Below are 23,819 nucleotides of genomic sequence, written 5' to 3' on the forward strand. Positions count from 1 at the left end.
CAGCAATGGTTCTGAACCATTGCTGTATGCAGCAGAGAACAGGAGTGTGTAATGGTTCCAGCTGTTCTGGTCTCCAGTATAATGGCCGCCAGCCCAGTGCTGAGCACCGCTCTTCTGAATGAAAATAGCATGGGAATATTTCCTGCTACAGGAGGGCAGAGATTACCCATGATCCCCTGCTGCCTCCTGTCCACAGCCAGTGACATCAGGCTCCAGCCTGCTGCTGAATGCCTACAGCTGGAGGTGGGTGATGTGGGGGGTCTGTAAGGAACAGTGGGGGCAGAAGTGGGGCGGGGCTACACCCAGGAAGTGCCAGCATGCCATCCCTGACACCCTGCATTATTCTATACCTGATAAGATATACACACCTAATCTCAGGGCTACCTGATTATGTTATCCTTATAAACATTTATATAGTTATTCTGCTATTTACACCTTTTTATTCTGACATTGAATAGCTCTGTTCTGTTATATACCTTTTTTTTTCTTTTGTTTTTTTTTTTACCCATAAAGCATCACTTCATTTAAAAGAAGGGATATTTGAGGTATAGGTTGTGTCTGGAGCTCTGAGCTGTAATGACACCTCTGGCATAGTTCATAGCTTTGTTCCCATCCACCTCAGGGCATTCCCATTCCCCTTGTTGCATTTTGCAGAATATAAAGATAAATTGATTAAAAAAAAACCAAATAACTAGAAGGGGCCCCTCATAATGGCTACATTAAGAGTGCAGAGGTGGGAGCCAAGTACATACATACATACTGCAGTCCTCAGGTGATAAAAGCGAGAACTTTTAAATCAGGATGATTTAAAGGACAACCGAAGTGAGAGGAATATGGAGGCAGCCATGTTTATTTCCTTTTAAGCTATACCAGTTGCCTGGCAGTCCTGCTGATCCTCTGCCTCTAATACTTTTAGTCATAGACCCTGAAAAGCATGCAGAAGATTAGTTGTTTCTGACGTTATTGTCAGATTTGACAGGATTAGCTGTATGCTTGTTTCTGGTGAGAGTCAGACACTACTCCAGCCAAATAGATCAGCAGGGCTGCCAGGCAACTGGTATTGTTTAAATGGAAATAAATATGGCAGCTTCCATATCTCTCTCACTTTAGTTGTCCTTTAAAACTTTTTGCTCTGACTGATGGCTAACACGGTACAACAGCACTCTACTGCTTCTACTTAAAGGACAACTGTAATGAGAGGGATATATAAGCTGCCTTATTTATTTTGTTTTAAACAATACCAGTTGCCTGGCTATCCTTCTGATTCTGATACTTTAAGCCATAGGCCCTGAACAAGCATGCAACATATCAGGTGTTTCTGACGTTATGGTCAGATGTGACAAGATCAGCTGTATTCTTGTTTCTGGTGTGATTCAGACACTTCTGCAGCCAAATAAACCAGCAGGGCTGCCAGGCAACTGGTATTGTTTAAAAGGTAATAAATATGGCAGCCTCCATATCCCTCTCATTACAGTTGTCCTTTAAGTGATAAAAAGAAACTTTAAGGGCTTGTTTTCCAGTAAAAATCTCAAACGTGTGGCAATTATGATTTTATCTACACTTGTTGTGCGTCTTGCTATGCAATTATTGTGTTTTCAGATTGGCTTACTTGCTGGTTTGCAATTTGAGGAATATTTTGAAGTAGCATGGCCACTGCAGCAGGTCGCCACTCACAGTGAATGATACGTCAAGGATGATGCACCTTTGAATAGGTTAATGATTCTTCTAGCTGGTCTACAGACTGAGATATCAATCTCCTAGATTCTCACGGGATTGTACGTACTCCCGGGTATCTCTTCCCTTATTAGCGATGACGCTCCTGGTAGCGTGTGGAGCACGGTACAGGCTACTTTCACTTGTAGTGTAGATAAGAGTGGGCCTACTCACTGCAAAACTAAGGAGAATGCAGAGGAGAGTGCTAAGTCCTGCCCGTTGAGGTGCATTACAGATGCGAGTGGATTATCATGATTGGCTGAATTTTGAGAATTCTGAGATAAACGTTTAGCAGGATTTGTTCTGCAAGTGCTGCCCACGGAGGTATTGAAGCCACTCACAGGTAGCAAGTGGCTGCTTCTATTCAGTGACGGCTGCAATTTTTAAGGAGTCCTGGATACTGTTCCAGCAATTTGTCCAGCCTGGCTATGCAGCCTTAAGGTATACTTAACCTTGTAGTCCACCAGGGGCTTGATTCACAAAAGAGTGCTAACTGTTAGCACGGCCGTTTTCGCGCAAATTTTCGCATTTGCGCACGATCGTGAATTTTCACACGCAATTAACCGTTTGAGTGCAAACGCGAATTTTCGTGCAAAATTGTTATCGTTTTTGCGTGGAAATTCGCGTTTGCGCGCGAAAACGATAACGATTTTGCACAAAAGTTTGCTTTTGCACGCGAAATCGGTTAATTGCGCTCAAAAATTTGCGATCGCGCAAAAGCGAAAATTTGCACGAAAACGGCCATGTTAACAGTTAGCACTCTTTTGTGAATCAAGCCCCAAATGTGCAAGTGCTTGTACAGTACCTACAATGGAAGGACAGAGTTGTGTCTTTGCAGCAGAGAATGTACCAGGGCATGCTGGGCAATTTTTAGGACAATTTCTTATATAGTAAAACTTCCTGTTCCTGTGGAGTTTACTATAATGAGATTATTGCTTTATACCCGAGTTCATTGTAACGAGATTATACTGAATTTGCCATTTATATAAAATGTGAAATTCTAGATATTGTTGCTTTATAAAGGTATTTTGTCCCCAGATACCATCATCCTGGCCCTTCCGCAAGGTCCATAGCTCGGTATGGACAAGAAAAGGCGTCATGTGAATAAGAGGATATTAAACCTCACGCTGGAGATCATCTACCTGCTGACTGGAGAGGTGAGGAGGATTCTGGGAGTGTCACATGACATCACTCTTGTCTCACCATAAAACACAGGCTTGTATGCAAGGATGAGGAGGATTCTGGGAGTGTCACATGACATCATTCTTATCTCTATTATAAAAGCACAGACCTGACTGGAGAGGTGAGGAGGATTCTGGGAGTGTCACATGACATCATTCTTATCTCTATTATAAAAGCACAGACCTGACTGGAGAGGTGAGGAGGATTCTGGGAGTGTCACATGACATCATTCTTATCTCTATTATAAAAGCACAGACCTGTCTGGAGAGGTGGGGAGGATTATCAGTGTTACTCTTATCATTATTATCAAAACATATACCTGACTGGACAGGTGAGAAGGATATTGGAAATGTCCCATTGTATCATGCCTATCTTGGTTATCAAAACACAGACCTGTCTATGGAGTTGAGGAGGATTCTTGGACTGTAATGCTGGGAATACACGGGTCGACCCGGCGGCTCGATTAGCCACCGGATCGACCCCCGCCGCCGTCCGGATCGATTCCCGCTCGTCCCCGCGGGCGCTTCTCTTCCGCTCGACTCCCCGCTATTGTCCGCCCGCGGGGATCGAGCGGGGAATCGATCCGGCGGGTCATCGGACCTGTCGGAAATGATCAGCTGGGCGCATCAGTGGCTCGATACACGGTTCAGAAACGTACCGTGTATCCCCAGCATTACACAACACCACTCATATCACTATTAACAGAACTTACTTAGGCTGACTGGAGAGACTAGGAGGATTCTGTGAATGCCCTCTGACCTAACTGTTAACAAAGTAAATCTGAAGCCTAAATAAAACAAAAAAAAAACAAATACCTAAGGAGAGTGAAGGCTCTGAGTCCTATAGAACCTTCCTGTTCCTCTCTTCAACCTCTTGTTCCCCCGCAGGCTCCTCCATTCAAATCTCCCGCCCGAGTGCTCCCAAAGACGGGCAACTCCATACTGTGCTCGCGCATGTGCAGTCCGGAGCAGCCCGTCTTCAGGAGCCCAAAGACTTCCGAAGCCCACCCGCAGCGGTAGATAGCACTCTCTGACCAATCGGTCGGAGACTGCTAATGGGGGAGCCAGCGCAGGAATAACGGGAGAAGGAGAGGAACGGGAAAGCACTATAGGACACAGAGCCTTCCCTCTCCTTAGGTGAGTATCTGTTGTTTTGTTTTCATTTAGGCTTCAGACTCCATTTAATATAAGGCCTTTTTTCCATGAGCAGCTGACAGGCAGTGAATTCAGAGTCCGGGCGCTTGGCACAGGCGGTGGACAGGTGGTTCCTCCCAAGGAGTTGCACCTGAGAATGGCAGTTGCCGTGCTCAGGCGCCATATGTAATTGCAGCCAAAGGGCGCTTGTGGCCGGCAGACGGGCGGCTGAACTGCTCAACAAACGAGCAGTTCAGTCGTCCGTGGAAAAGAGGCCTAACAGAACTCATTGATGACTACAAACTATCACATTAATACCATTCCTTGTGTGACAGGATTATGTTCCACGGAGGAAGTCCAGTGATCATGTGACAGCTGGCAGCCACCCCCATGAGTTTGGTGTACGGAGTCAGAGCCCCACCATGGAGTCTACACCTCTCTCCCTGACACCAGAGAGAAACTGCAAAAAGATTCTACAACTCACCAGCAAAATCATTGAACTCCTGACAGGAGAGGTGAGCAGTGATAGGAATCCTGGGAGATGTTCCAATAACAGCAAATGATGTATCTAGATCAGGCATGGGCAAACTTGGCCCTCCAGCTGTTGAGGAACTACAAGTCCCACAATGCATTGCAGGAGTCTGACAGCCACAGTCATGACTCATAAAGGCAAATGCATTGTGGGATTTGTAGTTCCTTAACAGCTGGAAGGCCAAGTTTGCCCATGCCTGATCTAGATAGTGACTGTATGATTGTGTGTGTCACTGTCTGCTTCTCCACACAGGATATAGATTATTTGGAAGAGGATAGAAATATCTATAAAGATGTGAAGATTGAGGAACATCAGGCACCAAAAGTATGTGGTAAGTCACCCTTATATGAACAGCATTAAAGTGGAGCTGAACTCTTGCCCAGGACAGAAGGAAAACAGAGAGACATGCACCCTGTATGTATTTAGAGAGTTCAGCATGTTTAATTCCCCCTCATCTGTGATTAATCACAACTGTAATTTAATCTCTCCTGTGACTGCCATGGCAGAGATGGCAGATAAGCTCATTTGAAAGCACAGGATGTTAACAATATGTCTACTTCCATGAATCAGGAAATATAAATAGTGCAGATTTATTTTAGGATTTGTATCAGCTGTAACAAAGCTATGTTTTTTTGTTTAAAGGGAACCCGAGATGAAACACCCTCATGTACTTTACCATATAGATCAGTGGGAACATTAGAGAAAACAGCTACCTTGCTTTCTGTTTCATTCTGTGCTGCACAGCTTGTTTCTAATAAACCCTGATAAAATCCCTGACTGAACTTTCAGTCTGGCTTTGCTCAGAAATAGCCCAGTCTGTGTTCTCTCGTGTCTTTTCAAGTCCAAGCCTGCCCCCTGCTGGCTCTGCTCAGGAATCATTATAGCTGAGTCATTATAGCAAAGCCAGACTGAATGCTTAGTTGGGGATTTTATCAGGGCTGATTAGAAACAAGCTGTGCAGTGCAGAATGAAACAGAAAGCATGGTAGGTGTTTTCTATAATGTTCCCACTGATCTACATGGTAAAATACATGAGGGTGCTTCCTCTCTGGTTCCCTTTAAAGGTTATTATGTTGTGTGTATCTTTTAGAGCAGAGAGGACGTTAAGGTTCAGGTCCGCTTTAAAATATATTCCACCATCTACGGGTAGCAGATCCTCTCAAGCTGTAGAGACTAATGGTGCGCAAATATAGCTGTCTAGATCAGGGTCACATGGGAAACAGTTCAGGACCGAGTGCTGTGCAGACGCGCTGTGAGGCTACAACCTGACACAATGGGCATAATTTACAAAGCTTTCCCACCTGTTTTCCTCTGATTCTCTGCAGAGATGACCCTGATTGGCTACCTTAGCCAAGAGCACTCTGGTGTGTGAACACTCTTGTGTGTGTGAACCAGGCTTTAGAAACAATGCATTCAGTCAGTGTGTGTTTCCTACAGATGGATCCAGTAACAGAAACCCACCGGAGAGAAGTACAGGTCCTCTTTACTTCCAGGATTCTGCACAGGAACATCAAAGCATCTCAAAAGAATGTACACAGACCCTTGAAGACACTTCTGAAAACGATGAGGTAAACTGAATTCATCTATTGTCGTGTAGACAATAAAGTTCCTGTCAAACTAAAAATCCAGATTTAGTTGTAAAATAAATGGCAAACACTAAGCGGACATGAACTGTCAGTGTTTGATTGTGAGCTTTCAGGATGCATTTGGAGGAGCAGATTTGTCATGTGGCGAGAGGGTGGCCATCTTGTGCCGGTTTCCGTGGCAGACTCTTACGCCAAGTTCATACTGAGGCTTTTCTGGCATTAAATGGCCCTTTTCGGCAAATTGCACACTTGGTGTGGTGCACATTGCACCATTGCATGCAGATTTTTCCCTTCGACAGATAGCGACAATAGGGAAATCTGCATGTCCCTGAATGTACACGCAAGTTGCGGGCAGACATCCTAAGTCGCGTGCATGCTTCTGGACGGGAAATTAGTCACATGACGTCGTTGGGATGCGCATGCACCGCTACTGCAACAATTTATAAATATTTTTGCGATGCCATTGACTCCAGTGCAATCGTGCGACAAGCGGTAATGCTGTAATCCTGTGTGATCTCCAGTGCTCAAGTAATTTTCTGGCGGTGTATGTTTCAGCATGAGATACATTAAAAATCAGCTGTATGATGGCCCCCCCAGGTGTCCCCAGGTAATGCTGCTCCCCCGGGGGCCCCATGCAGAGTATAAGCGAAAGCGCTGTTTAGTAAGCCAGCTACCTCATGAGTGAATTTTATGTACTTATTTTTGTATGAGCTCTAGTAATGATAATCCCTGCATTATGACAGGTGCTCTGTTGTCATATCAGTTTGTGGCTTGGCTGAACTAAGCAGCTTGCTGGTGTCTTAGTAAAAGTATTCTTATTTAGCTCACGGTACAGGAAGTTCTAGATGGTATTAAGCTAGCAATAAACGCACAGATTTCTACCCAGTGGTCCCAAACGATCAATCAGTCTTTTCCAGGGTTTTCAGAATAAGGCTAGGTGCACACTAGGCACGGTTGCAGGACGGACGCTGCAGTCCGGGATCAGGGGAAGTACCACCAGACCGCAAACCGATCCATTTTCATAAAAAGTGCATCAGTTTTGCATCAGTTTCTGTTCAGTTTTTTACCCCAAAAAACGGACAGAAAACGTCTCTATCATTAGGAAGGTAGTGGGAGTATATTTTTTGGCCAATAATAAAGTTCAGACTATCCGTTTTTCATCAGTTTTTGGTGCTATTTTGCCTGTGGAGATGGAGTTGCATTTTCCCATTGCTTTTCACTACCCATCCGTGTATCCGTGGTCCGTAAAAATGCAGCAATTCCGGACCTTCCGATCAGGTTTTGAAAACGGGTCCCTGCAAACGCAGACGGATCAGTTTTTTTATTGGGTGAGGACGGCTGCTATTTTTAGCATTAGTATCTGGGACTCGGTTTTTCATCAGGGCTGAAAAACGCAGCCACCAATACGTTTCCGGACCTAGTGTGGACTAGCCCTAAGGCAGTGAATCCATAAACATTGTACATGCTGCCCTTTACTCATTATTTATCACTGTAGACGCTCTAGGCCTCTCTGCCCCATATGAGAATAACCCGTAGATCATTTCCAGAATGGTAACACAATGGACTTGCATTCAGATGAATGAGGCAGTGATTGTAATGCGGTATTTGTGTTATGATTGCAGGCAGAGGATGTGCAGGAAGTGAAGGCTGTTATCGTGACACAGATGTACGATGAAGATGAGCCATGTAAGGAGGAGGAGATCCTGCCAGAGACCTGCACAGGTGAGGAATAAACACCAAATACTGACTCACATTCTTCTTATTCAATCACTACAACAACTTACTAGGTCAAGAATGAGACCAAAACAGAGAGAAGGACTGGTTAACTCTGAGGCCCCTTTTACAATTACCGGGCTACATTACTTCCACCTAACGCACCTCATTGCAATGACCATTAAAGTCAATGGGACATGTTACACTTCCGACGATGCGTTGAAAGTACTCTAGCTAACGCAGAAGCTGCCGTGCTTTATCACGCATTGTGTGTGGCACTGGAAGCAATCAAAGTCAATGGTAACTTGCTAATTTTTGAATTTGTGCAGTGCGCATGTGTGCAAACAGCTGCGGAGCAAATCAAGTTCACGATCATGCTTTAAAGTTTCATATTCATATTTGATACCTGTGGATTCGTAATGTTTTATCGAATATAAATATGCAATACATCTCTTAATATGACCTACGGTTACTGAGAGACCGGTACAGCAGGAATTCAGCAAAAATCTTTCTCCCTGGAGAGGGGGCTGCACCCCTGCTCCAATTTACGAGGCTGGACTTTTGCGTGTCTTAGCCACTCCCAGCTACAGAGTGGGTTAAAACACAGCGACCCACTCAGGTCCAGGGTCCTTAGTTCATCTGTTGTCAAATTCCATGCTGACCTGACGATTAAGATTGCGATTTGACCTACGGTAATTGCAATCGCTCCATTGGGTTGCTCTCCATTCGCTTTGATTGGCAAAGTGTTCTTGGAATTGAATAAGGAGCAGAGTAATTTCCTCAACTACCAAGTTAAGGTGGAAAAGCAAACAAAGGGGCTGATTCATGAAGCAGCAGCGCAAGCTCCATGACAGCACCGCGAGCTAAATCCAAGGCTGCACACTATGCGCGGCCTTGAAGCGTAGTGTGTCTTCCTTAGTTATGCGCATTTGCTTACATAGCAACGCACACTCCTTTAAATGCCGGCCACTTCTGTGAAGTATCACGTCCACGATACTTTACTTGCGTGGCCGCTAACTTGACATAGTTACTATGTTAATTACATAGTAATTAAAGGGCAACTGAGGTGACGTCACATGATAAGATGGACATGTGTATGTACAGTGCTAAGCACACAAATGGCTATGCTGTGCTCCTTTTTTTTTCTTCTTTGCCTGAAAAAGTTAAAAATCAGGTTTGCAAATAACAGTTTCTGTCTGGGTCGGACTATAGCGTAACCCTCGCTGGTAAGTAATTGCAGCCATAAAACACTTTCCTGTCAGTAAGTGGCTTCTGCAAGCGGGAAAAACATAAAAATAGTAAATAGTTCATAGATTTGAGCTCTGACATCAATGAAGGCGTTATTGAGCAGAGACAATGAAACAGTAAAAACTAGATTCAAATATAAAATAAAAATGTAGGATAGCTAAAAAATTATTTTTAGGAGGAGGATAGATACTATAATTTATCTCATCAGTTTATTTTAACCTCGGATGTCCTTGAAGGAAGGCATGCTAAGAGTGAGCATAGCTTGCATCCCTGGATCCCTGCTGTTATGGAGCTCGCGTTGCTACAGCAGTGCAGCTTCATGAATCGGCCCCAATGGATTGTAAGGCTTGACAGGTTATGTCCTCACTCAGTCTCTATGCCCCAATCTATTACCGTGGCTCTGAGCCCGGCCCACGTCTTCACCTATAGACAAGTCCCCGCGTGAACAGGACACGTTATTTGTCTCCTGATTACGGTTACCCCAGGTCTTAAAGTGAACCTCCGGACTAAAAATCTACTCAGCAGAACTGAAAAGGCTTGGTGTTTCTTTAACAGTTTCACAGCATCAGAACTTTGTTTTTCTTACCAAAGCATCATTTTTAGCTGCATTTTTAGCTCCACCCATCAAAGAAAACTGCCCGGGCTTTTTTCCCCTGAGTGCTGTGCAAAGCATGATGGGATTTCCTATGTTGTTATTCACGTTACCTAGCAACTGGGAGGGGTGATTAGCACACAGGAAGGTTGGAACTGTGTCTCATGCTCCCTGTCATCTCCTTTCAACTAAAAAGATGGCTGCCCTCATGAAATCAAACATTTGCCTGTTCTTTTAAAACAGGGTGGGTAAGAGGATTATATTACCTGTCTATTTTAATTAACATAACTAATGTAACTTAATGACAGTATGTTTGTTTAGGCTGAAGTTCCTCTTTAAGGTGCAAGGCATACAGACAGATGTAGAGAGGAATAACCTGCTAGAGCCCTGATGAGGCTTGTAACACAGTTTAACAGTTTAGCAGTATCACAAAGGGTTATTACCTTGGTTCAGAAGGGTGAGGCCATCAGGGTCGTTTGTCAGTAATGGCAGAGACAGCGAGTGCAGATTCTCCAGTATCAGTAGAGGAATCAAGTAATCCACAGGCAAGGTTCAGGGAATAGGTAAACCAGGTATGAGACAGTTCAGGCAAGTCTTCATGCAAAGTTATTCAACAGGTAATGGATGATCCAGGTTATGAGATAGTTCATGCAAGTCTACATGCAGTGTTATGCAACAGGTAATAGATGATGCAAGTTATGACACAGTTCCTATTAGTCTGCATGCAAAGTTATTCAAAACGTAACGGATGTGATATAGCTTATATGAGACTGCATGCAAGTTGTTCAACTGACTGACAGGGTTAGTAGGAGTATACTTATCGTCCAGTCCAAGTAGCATGCAAGAAGTATCCAGTAACTAGCATAAGTCGGTCCAGGCGGCAGACAAGAGTATCCAGTAACTAGCAGAGGTCGGTCCAAGCAGCAGACAAGAGTATCCAGTAACTAGCATAAGTCGGTCCAGGCGGCAGGCAAGGGTATCCAGTAACTAGCAGAGGTTGGTCCAGGCGGCAGGCAAGAGTGTCCAGTAACAGGCAAGGTCGGTCCAGGCAGCAGACAAGGATTTCCAGGAATCAAGCAGAGGTTAATCACAACAGACAAGAGATAGTCAAATACAAGCCAAGGTCAATATCCAGCAAATCTTTAAACAACTGAATGCGCACCCAGCAACTAGCCAAAGCTATGCTTATCACGGGCGATGACTGGGATCACTCTGCAGATTTGAATACAACTCCTCATCCAATCAGTGGCCTGCCACACTCCACACATCCAATCACACAGCAAGGCTCTGCCTAGGTGTCAGTTGTAAGGTCAGCTGATTATTGTTTACCTTTGCGGAGGACGTACTGGGAACGCGCCCTCCGCCTATCAGAATGTGCGGCCTGTGAGCCAGTAACTGCGTCATCAGCGGGGAAGAAGCGCCGAGACCCGGAAGCCGCGGAATCCACCCGGGTGTCGGCGGAATCTTCAGCAAAGGCAGATTCCTTATATGTATTAATCTGGCATTCGTCAATAGCTTGAATGTAAAAAGTATAAAAGCTTCTATATTGTTAATCTTCTCTGAATCATTACCAGCGTAAAGCGCAATACATGACTTGATGTATGGCCAGATCGTCCATTAGATAGATCCCTCTCTGACTGAAACTGATGAGAGTGGGATCCATTGCCTGGCCACACACTGCACTGCAATTTCCAATAGATTTCAGCATGAAATGGCAGTGTCCTTGCTCAGTGTCTCACCTCTCAGCTGGCACGACTCCTGGCCTCACCAGTATTCAGTATAACAGCAAGCACCTGTTTTAGGGCCGTCACAACATGCACCAGTGTCGTGTAAAGTAGTTGCTCACGGCAGACACCAGAGGAGGCCAGGAGTCACACTGGTGAAGAGGTGAGACTTTAACACTGAGCACAGGCATGGAGGGAACACGGTTTACAGTTGAAGGGACACCAGATGCAGGTTTGTCAGTTGTCGTGATATCAAACGCTTCTACTATTGCGCATCTGATCGAGCCCATGCAACCAAGATTTTTACTCCATTCCCACTCAACTGATTTTGCCCAAGGATTGATGCGGCAGCCATGTTGTGGCTCCGATTCTCTTTTAATTCCTTGAAATTATTGAATGGAAGGTCAGTCGGGCCGTAATATTGAGTAATGTACTTTCAACTGTAGTTATAAAATGTATTTTATGCCCACAGGGGTGTACAGGAATTCCTCGGAAGAACCCCCCACTTCACCTCCAAGTTTCGAGATGGATGAAAACGTTCAAGAAGAACATGCCACCCTTGGGAATAACCTCCACAGCTCAGACTTCTACTCCATCTCCAGGGACAGTGGGTGCTTCCCCAACGTTGCTGACGCCGTCACACCCACTATTGGTCGAGGTGGTGACCAAGTCTTCATCTGTTCAGACTGTGGAGAGTCCTTTCTGTGCAAGTCACACCTCGTGTCCCACCAGAAGTTTCACCTGGGGAAGAAACAGTATGTGTGCTCTACCTGCGGCAAATGCTTTGCGTACAACTCGCATCTCGTCCGGCATCAGATTACCCACACTGGGGAGAAACCATATTCCTGTGAGGACTGTGGGAAGTGCTTCACACAGAAGTCGTACCTCACCCTCCATGAGCGCTGCCACACGGGCGAGAAGCCCTTCTCCTGCTCTGAGTGTGGCAAGTGTTTTGCCCGAAACGCCAGCCTCTGCATGCACCAGCGCATTCATACGGGGGAAAAACCATTTTCCTGTTCAGACTGTGGCAAGACCTTTTCTCAGAAGTCTTATCTGATGCTACACCAGACCTGCCATCAGGGGAGCAAACCCTATTCCTGCCCTCAGTGTGGCAAATGTTTCACCACCAATTGTTACCTGGTCAAGCACCAGAGGACTCATGTGGGGGACAAGCCCCACAGCTAGCAACGGTTCAGCCCAATCAAAAACCATATTTCACCATTGAATGGACGTCAGTAGCTTTGATCACTAGCATTAGACTTTCCCAGACCTCTTTCTGTGTTATTTATGGGGTTGTGACCACATGATATGTGGTCACAACCCCCCCCCCCAATCCCAGAGGAACATACTCCTAAGCCTGCTTATCTATGTAGGCACCTTGATTTATGGTCATAGGCATGCATATTTATCCCATGAGGATATCAGCGTAATGTGAGGTGAGGAATGGCTACTGAATTCTGTAGGCATGCTTACTTTGGCCATTATGTTCCATAGTCATGATCCTCCTTATTAATCACTATGGCTAAAGTCCTAACATCAGAAGAACTTGGCACTAGGCTTTGACAATAACCAATGAAATTAGATTTGACTTGTGAGGTGCAGCATAGTATTCCTACCTCAAGCCCACCAGCAAAGTCTTGCAGATTCACCATAGACGTTATATAGAGCAAAGACCATGGTCCATGTCAATATTCTATAGTCCCTGCACAGATTGCAAAGTAATGCCCTTTCAGCGACTGATAAAGTTAATAAACGAGTGCATTAATTAGCAAATTCTTACCCGTTCCACGGTACTTAAAATATATTAACTACATTGGTCTCCAACCCCAAGAAGGTTAATATACCCAGCGTAGGAAATTCAGAAGCAAGATCTCCGCACCTACATTTCATTATGGACATGATAAAGAATCCCTGTGTGATCACTGTCCTCATTCTCCATTCCTTGTATTATGTAACTTCATTCATCACCAACCTCACGATATCTGTTGGAAAGTATTATTGATGAGAAGGCAGCAGGAGATGAATCTCCATGGAGGAAGCTTGATCTCCGTTAGAATATATCAGAATTGTCCAATATATTAAAACACCAGACTCCACAAGCAACTCAAATATCCATTTGTGTGGACTGATTTTTAATTGACACACCCTGAAATACCCTGACATGACACAGAAGTGTTCCTCTGTCCTAGATCTTTAGAGGATACCTGACCCGAGAAAAAGCTAAGCACAGAGGTACGGTCATGCTGGATCCACATACCTCTCCGCATTGTCTGCTCCTCTCCTTGTTCTTCCAGTCCCTGTAATCACTCCATGAAAAATTCAACTTTTGGCTAAAGTAACATTTTCAGATAGGAAGAGGCAGGCTTACTGCAATGTTCCTCTTATGGGGCGGGGAAGAGGTGGGAATGAGAGAGTGAAAAGGGGGACCATCGCAGCAAGTCTACCTCTTCCTGTCTGAACACTTGACTTTAGCCAAATTTCAAATTTTTCAAGGAGTGATTACAGGCATTCGGGAACAAATAGAGGAGCAGATGATATAGAGAGGTACAATAGTTTGTTTTAGGCAGTGTGAAAAAAAGCTGTTAACAAAGAAGGCTTTCAAAAATGGAAGTGTTAAAAATGTATTTTCATCAATATACAAAATGCAGCAAATGAACAAAAGAGAAATCTAAATCAAATCAATAATTGATGTGACCACCCTTTGCATTCAAAACGGCATCAGTTCTTCTACGTACACTTGCCCTCGGTTTTTGAAGGAACCCGGCTGGTAGGTTGTTCCAAACATCTTGGAGAATTAACCATAGATGTTCTGTGGATGTAGGCTTCCTCACATCCTTCTCTCTTCATGTAACCCCAGACACACTTGATGATGTTGAGATCAGCGCTCTGTTTGGGCCATACCATCACTTCCAGGACTTCTTCCTCTTCTTTGAAGATAGTTCTTAATGACTTTGGCTGTATGTTTGGGGGTCATTGTCCTGCTGCAGAATAAATTTGGGGCCAATCATATGCCTCCCTGACGGTATTGTATGATGGATAAGTATCTGCTTGTATTTCTCAGCATTGAGAACACCATTTAATCCTGACCAAATCACCAAGTCCATTTGAACAAATGCAGCCGCAAATGTTCAAGGAACCTCCACCATGCTTCACTGTTGCCTGCAGACACTCATTATTGTACCGCTCTCCAGCCCTTTGATGGACAAACTGCCTTCTGCTACAGCCAAATCAAATATTTCTAATTTTGATTCATCAATCCAAAGCACCTGCTGCCATTTTTCTGCACCCCAGTTCCTATGTTTTCATGCATGCTTGAGTCGCTTGGCTTTGTTTCCACTTTGGAGGTATGGCTTTTTGGCTGCAACTCTTCCATGAAGACCACTTCTGGCCAGTAGATGGGTGTTCCTGGTTCCCACTGGTTTCTGACATTTTGGAGCTGATGGCACTGCTGGACATCTTCCGATTTCAAGGGGTAATAAGCTTGATGTTGCCCGTTTCTTTGTGCTTCTTCGAAATAGCTAGAACAGCACACTTTGAAACCCCAGTCTGCTTTGTAATCTTTGTCTGGGAGAGACCTTGCTGATGCAGTATAACTACCTTGTGTCTTGTTGCTGTGCTCAATCTTGCCATGACATGAAACTATCTTCCACAACCTCACCTTGGTAGCAAAGTTTGTCTGTTCCTCTCCCAGTTTTAAGACTCCTACACAGCTGTTTCTGTTTCAGTTTATGACTGTGTTTCAACCTATGTGTAACCTTGATCATCATTAGCACCTGTTTGGTATAATTGGTTGTCTTACACCTGACTATAATCCTGTAAAATCCGACTGTTAGTGTACATATAGGAGTTGATGCTGATTTGAGGACAAAAGGTAGTAACACCAAATATTGATTTCATTTAGATTTTAATTTTGTTCACTCGCTTTGCATTTTGTAAATTGATAACAATAATCAATCATTATTTATATTTCTGAAAGCCTTCTTTGTTTACAGCATTTTTTTCACACCCACCTAAATCTTTTGCACTGTACTGTATGCGGTTCTAGCATGAGTGTCCCTTTGTGCTTACCTTAGGTCACTTCACCTCAGCTCAGGTATCCACAGGACTACATGCTGGTGAAACATTGCACTTACATACTATCATAATTACCATGGAGCTCAATGAGAAGCATTGCATCCAATGGTCGCACTTTGTTAGGTCAAGCAATAGAATATGCGGCGTGTGCATTATCATCAAAGGAACATATGTCTGTGATGGTTCTCACCTATCTGGATCATGGTATAGCCAAATAAAAATCAAGCTGTTTCAAATTAACATTTTTTTGCATTCCATCTGACCATTTTTTTTCTAGTAATTAACAAGCTGACACGTCGTTGCATTCCAGCGGTTCTAGAGGTGTGGCTAGTTTACAGGGACAACAAAGGATGATTTGCATATTCAGCAGTGATGCATCGTGGGAGACATCATATGCTCACTCCAAACTGAATAATTGCAAATACCTTCTGTTTTAAGAGGGCAAACTTTTGTCTTGTTGCTAGTAAAAGTCACTTAAGTCTAATAAAAAAAGAGTTTTACTCACCTGGGGCTTCTACCAGCCCCCTGCAGCTGTCCGGTGCCCTCGCAGTCTTGCTCGGATCCTCCTGTCCACTGCCGGCAGCTACCTTGTCTTTCGCCGACAGGCCTGGGAACGCGAATGATTGTTCGCGTTCTTGGCTGCAATAGCGTCCTCTATACTGCTATTGCGGCCAGGAACGTGAAGTATCACTCGCGTTGCCAGGCCTGACGCCGAAACCGGAAGGGACAGGAGGATCCAAGCAAGACTGCGTGGGCACGGGACAGCTGCAGGGGGCTGGTGGAAGCCCCAGGTGAGTAAAACTCATTTTTTTTTTAAGTCTTAAGTGTCCCTTTAGAGAAACCGTAACCAAGAATTGAACTTCATCCCAATCGGTAGCTGATATCCCCTTTCCCATGAGAAATCTTTTCCTTTTCACAAACAGATACTCGGGGGGCTCTGTATGGCTGATATTGTGGTGAAACCCCTCCCACAGTGTGATGTCAGGACCATGGTATTTACATCACACTGTGGTAGCTTTGTTGCATTGTGGAAAATAACAGCTGTTTACAACTACCCAAAAACAAGCAGCATCTCCTTCCACTGACATCACCTGCCAGCAGTAAAAATTTCACCATGTGATGAAAAAAGCTACGATTAAGGATCAGTAGGTCCGAAACATGTCAGCTGCAGATGCGTGAATTGGTGTTTCGATTTTGGATACGTCCACAATAAAGGATTCATTTTAGGACATGTGCGGACCCCTTTCCTTTTGCTACAGATTTTTGGATTTGGCCTTCCTGGTTCCAGCACTGTCCCAGTCTGAGTGAGCGGTGTTCTGGTGCTTCTCTTTACCATGTGATGAATGTCAGAATGTAAATAAGGGAGAGGAAAGATTTTACAATGGGCAAACACTGACCAAATCATTTATACATAAATATTGTAAAAATGAAGCACTTTTTTTATTACATTCTTTTCACTAGAATTCCCTTTTAAAGAGGAACTGTAGTGAAAATAATATAATGAATAAAATTGACTTTTGTTTACAATATTCATTTATAGATTATTTAGTTAGTGTAAACCCAGTGTAAAATCTTTCCTCTTCCCGGTTTACATTCTGAAATTTATCACTGGTGGTGACATCTTTAGTTCTGTCAGGTGATCTGTACAGAATGTTTATTACTGAGAATTCTATGCACAGAAGAAGAAATTGCTTGCTTAGCATTTGGAAAAAGCTGCTATTTCCAACAATGCATTGAGGTTCACAGACTGCAAACTGTCAGGACCTTGGTCATGACATCACACTGTGTGTGGAGGGGGGGAGAACCTCATTCTAATCAGCTACTGATTAGAATGAGGTTATATCCTTGGTTGAAGTTCCTCTTTAAGTTTAAAATGCACCACAGCTACATATAGTAGGTAATGCATTATTCAGGATACTTAATTTTACATTAACTATCCTGCATTCAGCATCAGAATCACTTCCTGTATATTTGTATGTAACCCCCCCCCCCCCCCCCCCCCCCCAGCGATTTTTAGCCTGAGGGCTATGATGTCACACAGCCTTTTGCCCCAGAGCACTGCTCACTTTGGAACACGCAATAAACCAACATTCCACAGTGATGCACCTACCAGCAGAAAATATTTCTCCATCTGTGATCAGTTGAAGACTATAAAGGAAAGATTTTATAATGGGCAAACATTGACTTAATAGTGTATAAATGAATATTGTAAAAAGTAAGCAATTTTAATCATTAAGATTCATGCAGTAAAGTTCCCCCGACATAATCCTTGCTTCTCTCCAGGTCCCGCTGGTGGCTCCATTACCGGTGACACTCCCGCTGAGTGTCGGCTCAACACTTCCTGAACCGAAACGCTCCGAGTCATTACAGCGGCCGGCGTGACAGTCCTTCGCATGTGCGGTTCAGAGTTAGAAAACTGCCCATGCGCAGGACTGTCACTGTAAAATACAAAAAATTAAAAATAAAATACAAGCAACCCCTTTTAATTTGATCATTCTACTTTAATTAAGGCAACATCGCCATCATGTGGCTGATTACCACACTGCGGGCACCAACACCACACTCAGTAACGGACAAATAGAATAAGCAACGTTCCTTCACAATATTAAAAATAAAATACATACAAAAAAATTATTACAAATTAACAAAAACATTGAAATTTCCCCACCAAAAACAGATGGAATACATAGTCCATTTGTGTCGTTTTGATCCTCTGTGTTCTGTCAGCAGCCCTGATGATACTGCAGATTCCCCTCCTTGCTTGGTCTCTTCCACGTGACAAGATTTCTAATTGCTATTGCACACAGCTGCTGGCCTGTCAGTTACTGGCTTGTGAGGAACAGACCAAGTGAAGAGGGGGTACCGTTTCATCCGTGCTTCTGACAGATATGAAGCTATCAATAAAACATTGAAGCTGTCAGTAAAGGAACATGGGAATTTTGAATTGTATACGTTTGTTTTAGCACTAAGGCTGGAGCAGTGCTGTAACATTCAAGGGGCCTAATTCACTCTAATTCACTAAGACAAATGGCGCAAGTAACCTGCTGTTACTCACACTATTTAACCCTGTGCACCTTAATGCACGCTATGCGCGCTGTTGGCAGCATAGCGTGCATTATTACCTGTTGTCAGAGGAGCACTCGTTATCCCCAGCATAGCGAGCGCTAGTAGCAGACGCTGGGTATTAGCCAGTGCTGGGATCACTTCCTTTGAAGTTACTGGACCCGAAGGTGTCCATGGCGGGATGATCAGAGCACCCATTACTGGCTAGTAGCCGGCATTAGCTACAAGCGCTCTTTGTCTTCATGAATCAGGCCCTAGGTTTGTTGCCACTCAGAAGGCAGAAGACTTCTGAAAAGCCACGCTGAATAGAAATTATGAAATGTTACAGATACCCAGCAAGCTCATGGTGACCCAGAACTCTGAGTTATGTGTAAGGGCTAAAAAGGACCAAAAAGCCCTCTTAAGTAAAAACGCCATGCAAACCAGAAATTTACCTTCTTAAAACAGAAGGCATTTCAGAGACAATGAAGAGGCGATTTGCACATTCAACAGTGATGCATTGTGGGAGACATCATATGCTCACTATAACCCGGATAATCACAAATACCATCTGTTTTAAAAAAAGGCGCATTTCTTTTTTTAATAAAATTATTAGGAAAGAATAAGGCACTAAAAGAGCTTTCAGCAGCATAAAAATATGTTTTGTATATTCCTGAGTGATGCATCATGGGAAACCAAAGTTCCTCACTTAAGGCTGAGTTATTGCAAATACAGTACCTTCTGTTTTAAGAGAGCAAAATTATATTCAAAGATTTGCTACAAACCTCACCCACTGTGGACAAGTACAAGGCTATCATGGTTTGTTGATTGTAATCTTCAGTGTAGCTACCACACATAACAAAAATGTAAATTTACAAATGTATATTCATTTACTGATCATAATTTACTGCGTAGGATCTACATTATGTACAATACATATATACATTTAAAGCATGACTCCCTCTCTTGGGCAGTCTTCCTCTACTTTGATTTGTATCCCCATATCAACATGTGTGCTTACCCCCTAGCATGGATACAATTATTTCTTCTGAGGTGCTTTAGCCTATGACACTTGTTTTGGAGGGAATAGTGTAGCCCTGAGGAAGCAGCTAATGCCCGCAAAATGCGTTGTCTGACCTCATTTCTGTGCAATAAAGTTTTTTGAATTTCTACTGTGAAACTGGCTGCTGTATTCTGCAGAAGAGGTAAGCCACTCTCCTTTTTAAACCGTTTTTAATTACCATATTTTATTATTTTTTTGGTGCCTACACCTTGCAGTTGATCAGATTATTTCTGCAATTCCCTGTACCCCTTCAAAAATAGTCATGTGTTGATGTTACACCTTACTTATAATCCTAATAGTCCCACATCGCTTTTTGATTAACTGAAATATTTATTTGATTTCTTTAGTATCAATGTATCTTCTTCTAAGATGAAAAAAAATGTTCTATGCTTTTATCAAGTCAAGTACCCATCTTTGAACCCTGCTGAAGCACCCCTGGGGTAAAAGTACGAGATCCTGGGCTTAAGGGTAACCTAGGACAATAAAAAATATAAAGTATGAGCAATCTTGGACCTATATGGCTGCAAAGGCATAATTACTGAAGGAGCAGCCCCTGCAGCTGCAGGCAGGAGGGGGCTTCTTACAACATCTTTCTTTGCCCTCCTCTGATGCAGGGCCCTTTTCAGAGCTACTAGAGTAGCATCCCATAATGGCTGTGCTGTGCAGTACAGTACAGGAAGCAGGTATTGTTGCAGCCGTCTTTACACACTCAGCAGTCTCCTGCTAGCCTGGCTGCCCCAGAGGCCAAACATAAACAGGCCCCTGGAAAGTTTTGCTAGAGGTTGGTTTGTAGTTAACCCCAGTATGGTTATGCATGCCTTTACAATGTATATCATACCCAATAACAGTAATATGATATGTAGCCTAGGGGGCAAGGAAATAGTCACACATAGAAGACTCCTAGAGGTATTACTTCTGCAGAGATGACAGGAATGTATGAGAGCTTGCTTATTTATAGCATTAGCTGCCTGTAAGTAATCTAATGAATACATAATATATTGGAAAAAACACCCAAGAGTTCGGACTTCAAATTTTTGCCAGAATGTTGATTCATTTTTACGCAAACATTGCAAAGAAAATTCAGGAAAACTATAAGAGTGTATGCAACTGACAAGGCAAAAATAACTCTATTTACCAAGTAAGCAATCTTATTAATACACCCAAGGTGAAAATAAACTAATGAAATAAAAAAAAAGTGAATCATCCTTTTCCTAAAAATGACTTTTTAAGATATTCCACAGTTTTTTTTATTTTTATTTAAATCTACTTTTTTACGTTTTAACTGTTTTATTGTTTTTGCTCAATGACACATTTATTGAAGTATGAAGTAGCTAAAATCTATGAACTGTTGAACCTTTTTATCACTTTCCTGCTCTCAGAAGCCATTTTCTGCTAGGAAAGTGTTTTATAGTTGTAATGTCTTATCAGTGAGGGTCACACTGTAGTCTGACCCAGTCCTGAATCAGACAGGAACTGCCACTGACATACCGGATGTTTAACTCTTTCAGGCAGAGAAAGAAAAAAAGGATTACAGCATAGTTATGCGTGTGCTAGGCACTGTACATATACATGACTATCTCATCATGTCACATGTCACCTCGGGTATCCTTTAAGTCATTTTTGGCCCATATTCGGTGGCAGCAATGCTGCTCCTTTATTGGCTTTTGCTCTTCCATGTAAGCATAGATGGAATATTGAATTCTGCCATTTCTCTGGCTATCTGTGGATGATCTCCAAGGAAAAGTGGACAGCTGAGCCTTTAGTAGCCATTGCCGCATAAGCTAAGACAACCGTGGATCATGGAATCTTCTATCCTAGCTATGCATTGATAAAACTGAATGAAAACCAAAGGTAATCCTCACACACCTGGACAAGGCAAGTCGCCGGGCAGGAATCATAACTCCCTCGGGCGACAATGCAGAGCCCACGCGGTACAGATGCATCACTGGCCTAGTATATTGCTTTGGAAGGTGTAGGAGGGTCAATGCATGATGGAGCAGCTAACAGTGGTAAGAACAACGCCTCTCAGGCATCACGTATAGCTAAACATTCAGCATAGCAGAACTGTAGCAGACATCGGGCAGCAGCAGTACACACTGGATCCACTCTCTTGGCCAAGGCGGTCCTTATCTCCTGCCACGGCCGAATTCAATCCAGCGTGTGTACACTTAGTAACGTAATTTCCAGTAATCTTCCAGGACATGTACTCTGAGACTGGCTCCTCCCCAAAAATGTGTAACATCAGCATACCATTAGTCCTACCTGCAGTACTACAGACTAGATGGCCTTAATCTACCACAACATTATTAACTCATGCTATATTGTAAAATCATTTGCATCAGATTAGAATTATACTAATAAATTCCTGGATAGGGACTCTTGTCCTGGAAGATTACTGGAAATAACATTACCAAATAAGGAACCCTTGGTTCACCGGTAATCTTCCAGGACACACAGGCCTATATTAAATTAAACTTTTTTTTCCCGAATTTTCTCCTAGTAGATACATTTTCATCTTGTATTTAAAATAACGTTTTAGCACTCTCTAAAAGAAAAAATACCAAAAAATTGTTGAAAAAAGCATAATCAAAATTATTTTTAGTTTTTTCTTGCTTACTGGTGGTTTCCACCTGAGATTAGCGGTGCAAGCACCACATTGCACCACAGAAGCCAGCCTTCATATAACCCCGTGCCACAGTGCAGTGACATGGTCTTATGCCTGCCCACCAGCTAGTGAGCAGGAAGTACATCACTGGGATTGCCATCAGTCTGCACATGCACACTGCACCACGCTCCCGTTGTTTAGAACAGTGGATATTTCAAATGAATTGAAATGTATTTTGGAAAGACCCTACTGAACTACAGAAGAGTCCCCTAAAGAACAGTAAACTCTGAAGGCGGGATCACTGAAATGTATAGCAACTCGAGCAACAGACTAAGGTATCCTCTAGAAAAACTGTAACATGAGTGTTTGCTTTAACAGAGTATTTTCCAGGAAAACTCCACACAAGCTAGCATGGATAGAATTTGTCACGCTGCTGCAGAAAAGCCTCATATACATGTATGAGGACTGCTGCCCAGCAGGGTTTGGATTTCGATCCCTTAGGCAGCAGTGTGGGGCCAAGGCTGTACACAACTGTCTCTAGCCTCAAGGGCGGCGACGCATACTGTTGCTCTGCAGGGGGGAGGAGCGGGCAGGGTGAGTGGGGAGAGCAATACCTTCAGCCAAGTTGATCCATCAGGCAAATTGCTTGCCAATGCACTAAAGGGGATCAGTGGCCACTGTACATACACTAGGTGCTCGCCAGAGGCGGTCATTATAGGCCACCTGGGCAAAGTTGAATCTGTATGAGTAGCTTTATAAATTTCCCCAATGCTTAATAAACACCATATAATCCAAGCCACGTAATAAAGCGTTGAGACACCCTATAATCCAATCCACATAATAAAGCTTTGAGACAACCTATAATCCAAGTCACATATCTGCAGCCCAGCGAGGTTGAAGCAGGAGGTTTGTGCACATAGCGCTCATCGCCGAAACTAGGAGCTGCTATAGCAGTAATGCTATAGTGCGCAGGGCTTGTATCGCCGGACTCTGAATTATAACTACCGAGTTGCTACAACTTGGAGGGTGAATAGTATTTAACGCCACTGAAAATTTGAATGGCAGCAGAGTGAACTGTCATTCGGCTTACCCTGCGCCCAACTCACCAGCGGCGTATTAAAACATACGCCAACGAGGTTACTTTTTCTAGCCAGCTTTGAAATGTAGAGTTCTCTACAAAGTTGATCTATTCAGAGGTCTGGGGATACTAGTCTAATGCCCAAATGAGACAGAAGAATGCTAGAAAATCACTAAAATACACTAACGACTGAAGTCGACGCAAACCGCAAAGTACTGCATGTTTGGCAAAAAGCAGACTGAGCTCCTACTGGAGACTGAAACCATTTAGATATAGTTTAGAGCGTTGCTATCCATTTCTCTGCGTTACTAAATCTGCCCCTTCCTGTAAAATCCATACATACCAGGAAGGGGGATTGAAAGACGTATTTGTAAATCAGGAATCCAAAACAAAGTCATCCTGTGCTGAACTGTCCTAGTGGTCTGAATATCACAAACAAACACACTCGCCAAGAAGGAATAATCCTTCACTAATAGAAGCCACTCCCTTTTTATTCCCATATAAAAGACTGAGTAGCGATACGTGGCTCAAATAC

The 23,819-nt window shown here is 43.4% G+C and overlaps 1 protein-coding gene across 1 annotated transcript; it reads left to right on the forward strand.

Moving 5' to 3' along the window:
- The first annotated feature begins 87 nt into the window (after positions 1-87).
- LOC137534549 (oocyte zinc finger protein XlCOF8.4-like) lies at positions 88-15,736 on the forward strand. Its single transcript, XM_068256091.1, has 7 exons — positions 88-243; positions 2,752-2,870; positions 4,364-4,543; positions 4,813-4,891; positions 5,997-6,127; positions 7,768-7,867; positions 11,895-15,736. Exons 2-7 carry the CDS (start codon positions 2,793-2,795, stop codon positions 12,605-12,607), a joined length of 1,281 nt encoding a protein of 426 aa, XP_068112192.1. The 5' UTR covers positions 88-243; positions 2,752-2,792; the 3' UTR covers positions 12,608-15,736.
- The last annotated feature ends 8,083 nt before the right edge of the window (positions 15,737-23,819 follow it).

Source organism: Hyperolius riggenbachi, chromosome 10 (genome assembly GCF_040937935.1).
Source record: "Hyperolius riggenbachi isolate aHypRig1 chromosome 10, aHypRig1.pri, whole genome shotgun sequence".
In the NCBI taxonomy this organism is placed as follows: domain Eukaryota; kingdom Metazoa; phylum Chordata; class Amphibia; order Anura; family Hyperoliidae; genus Hyperolius; species Hyperolius riggenbachi.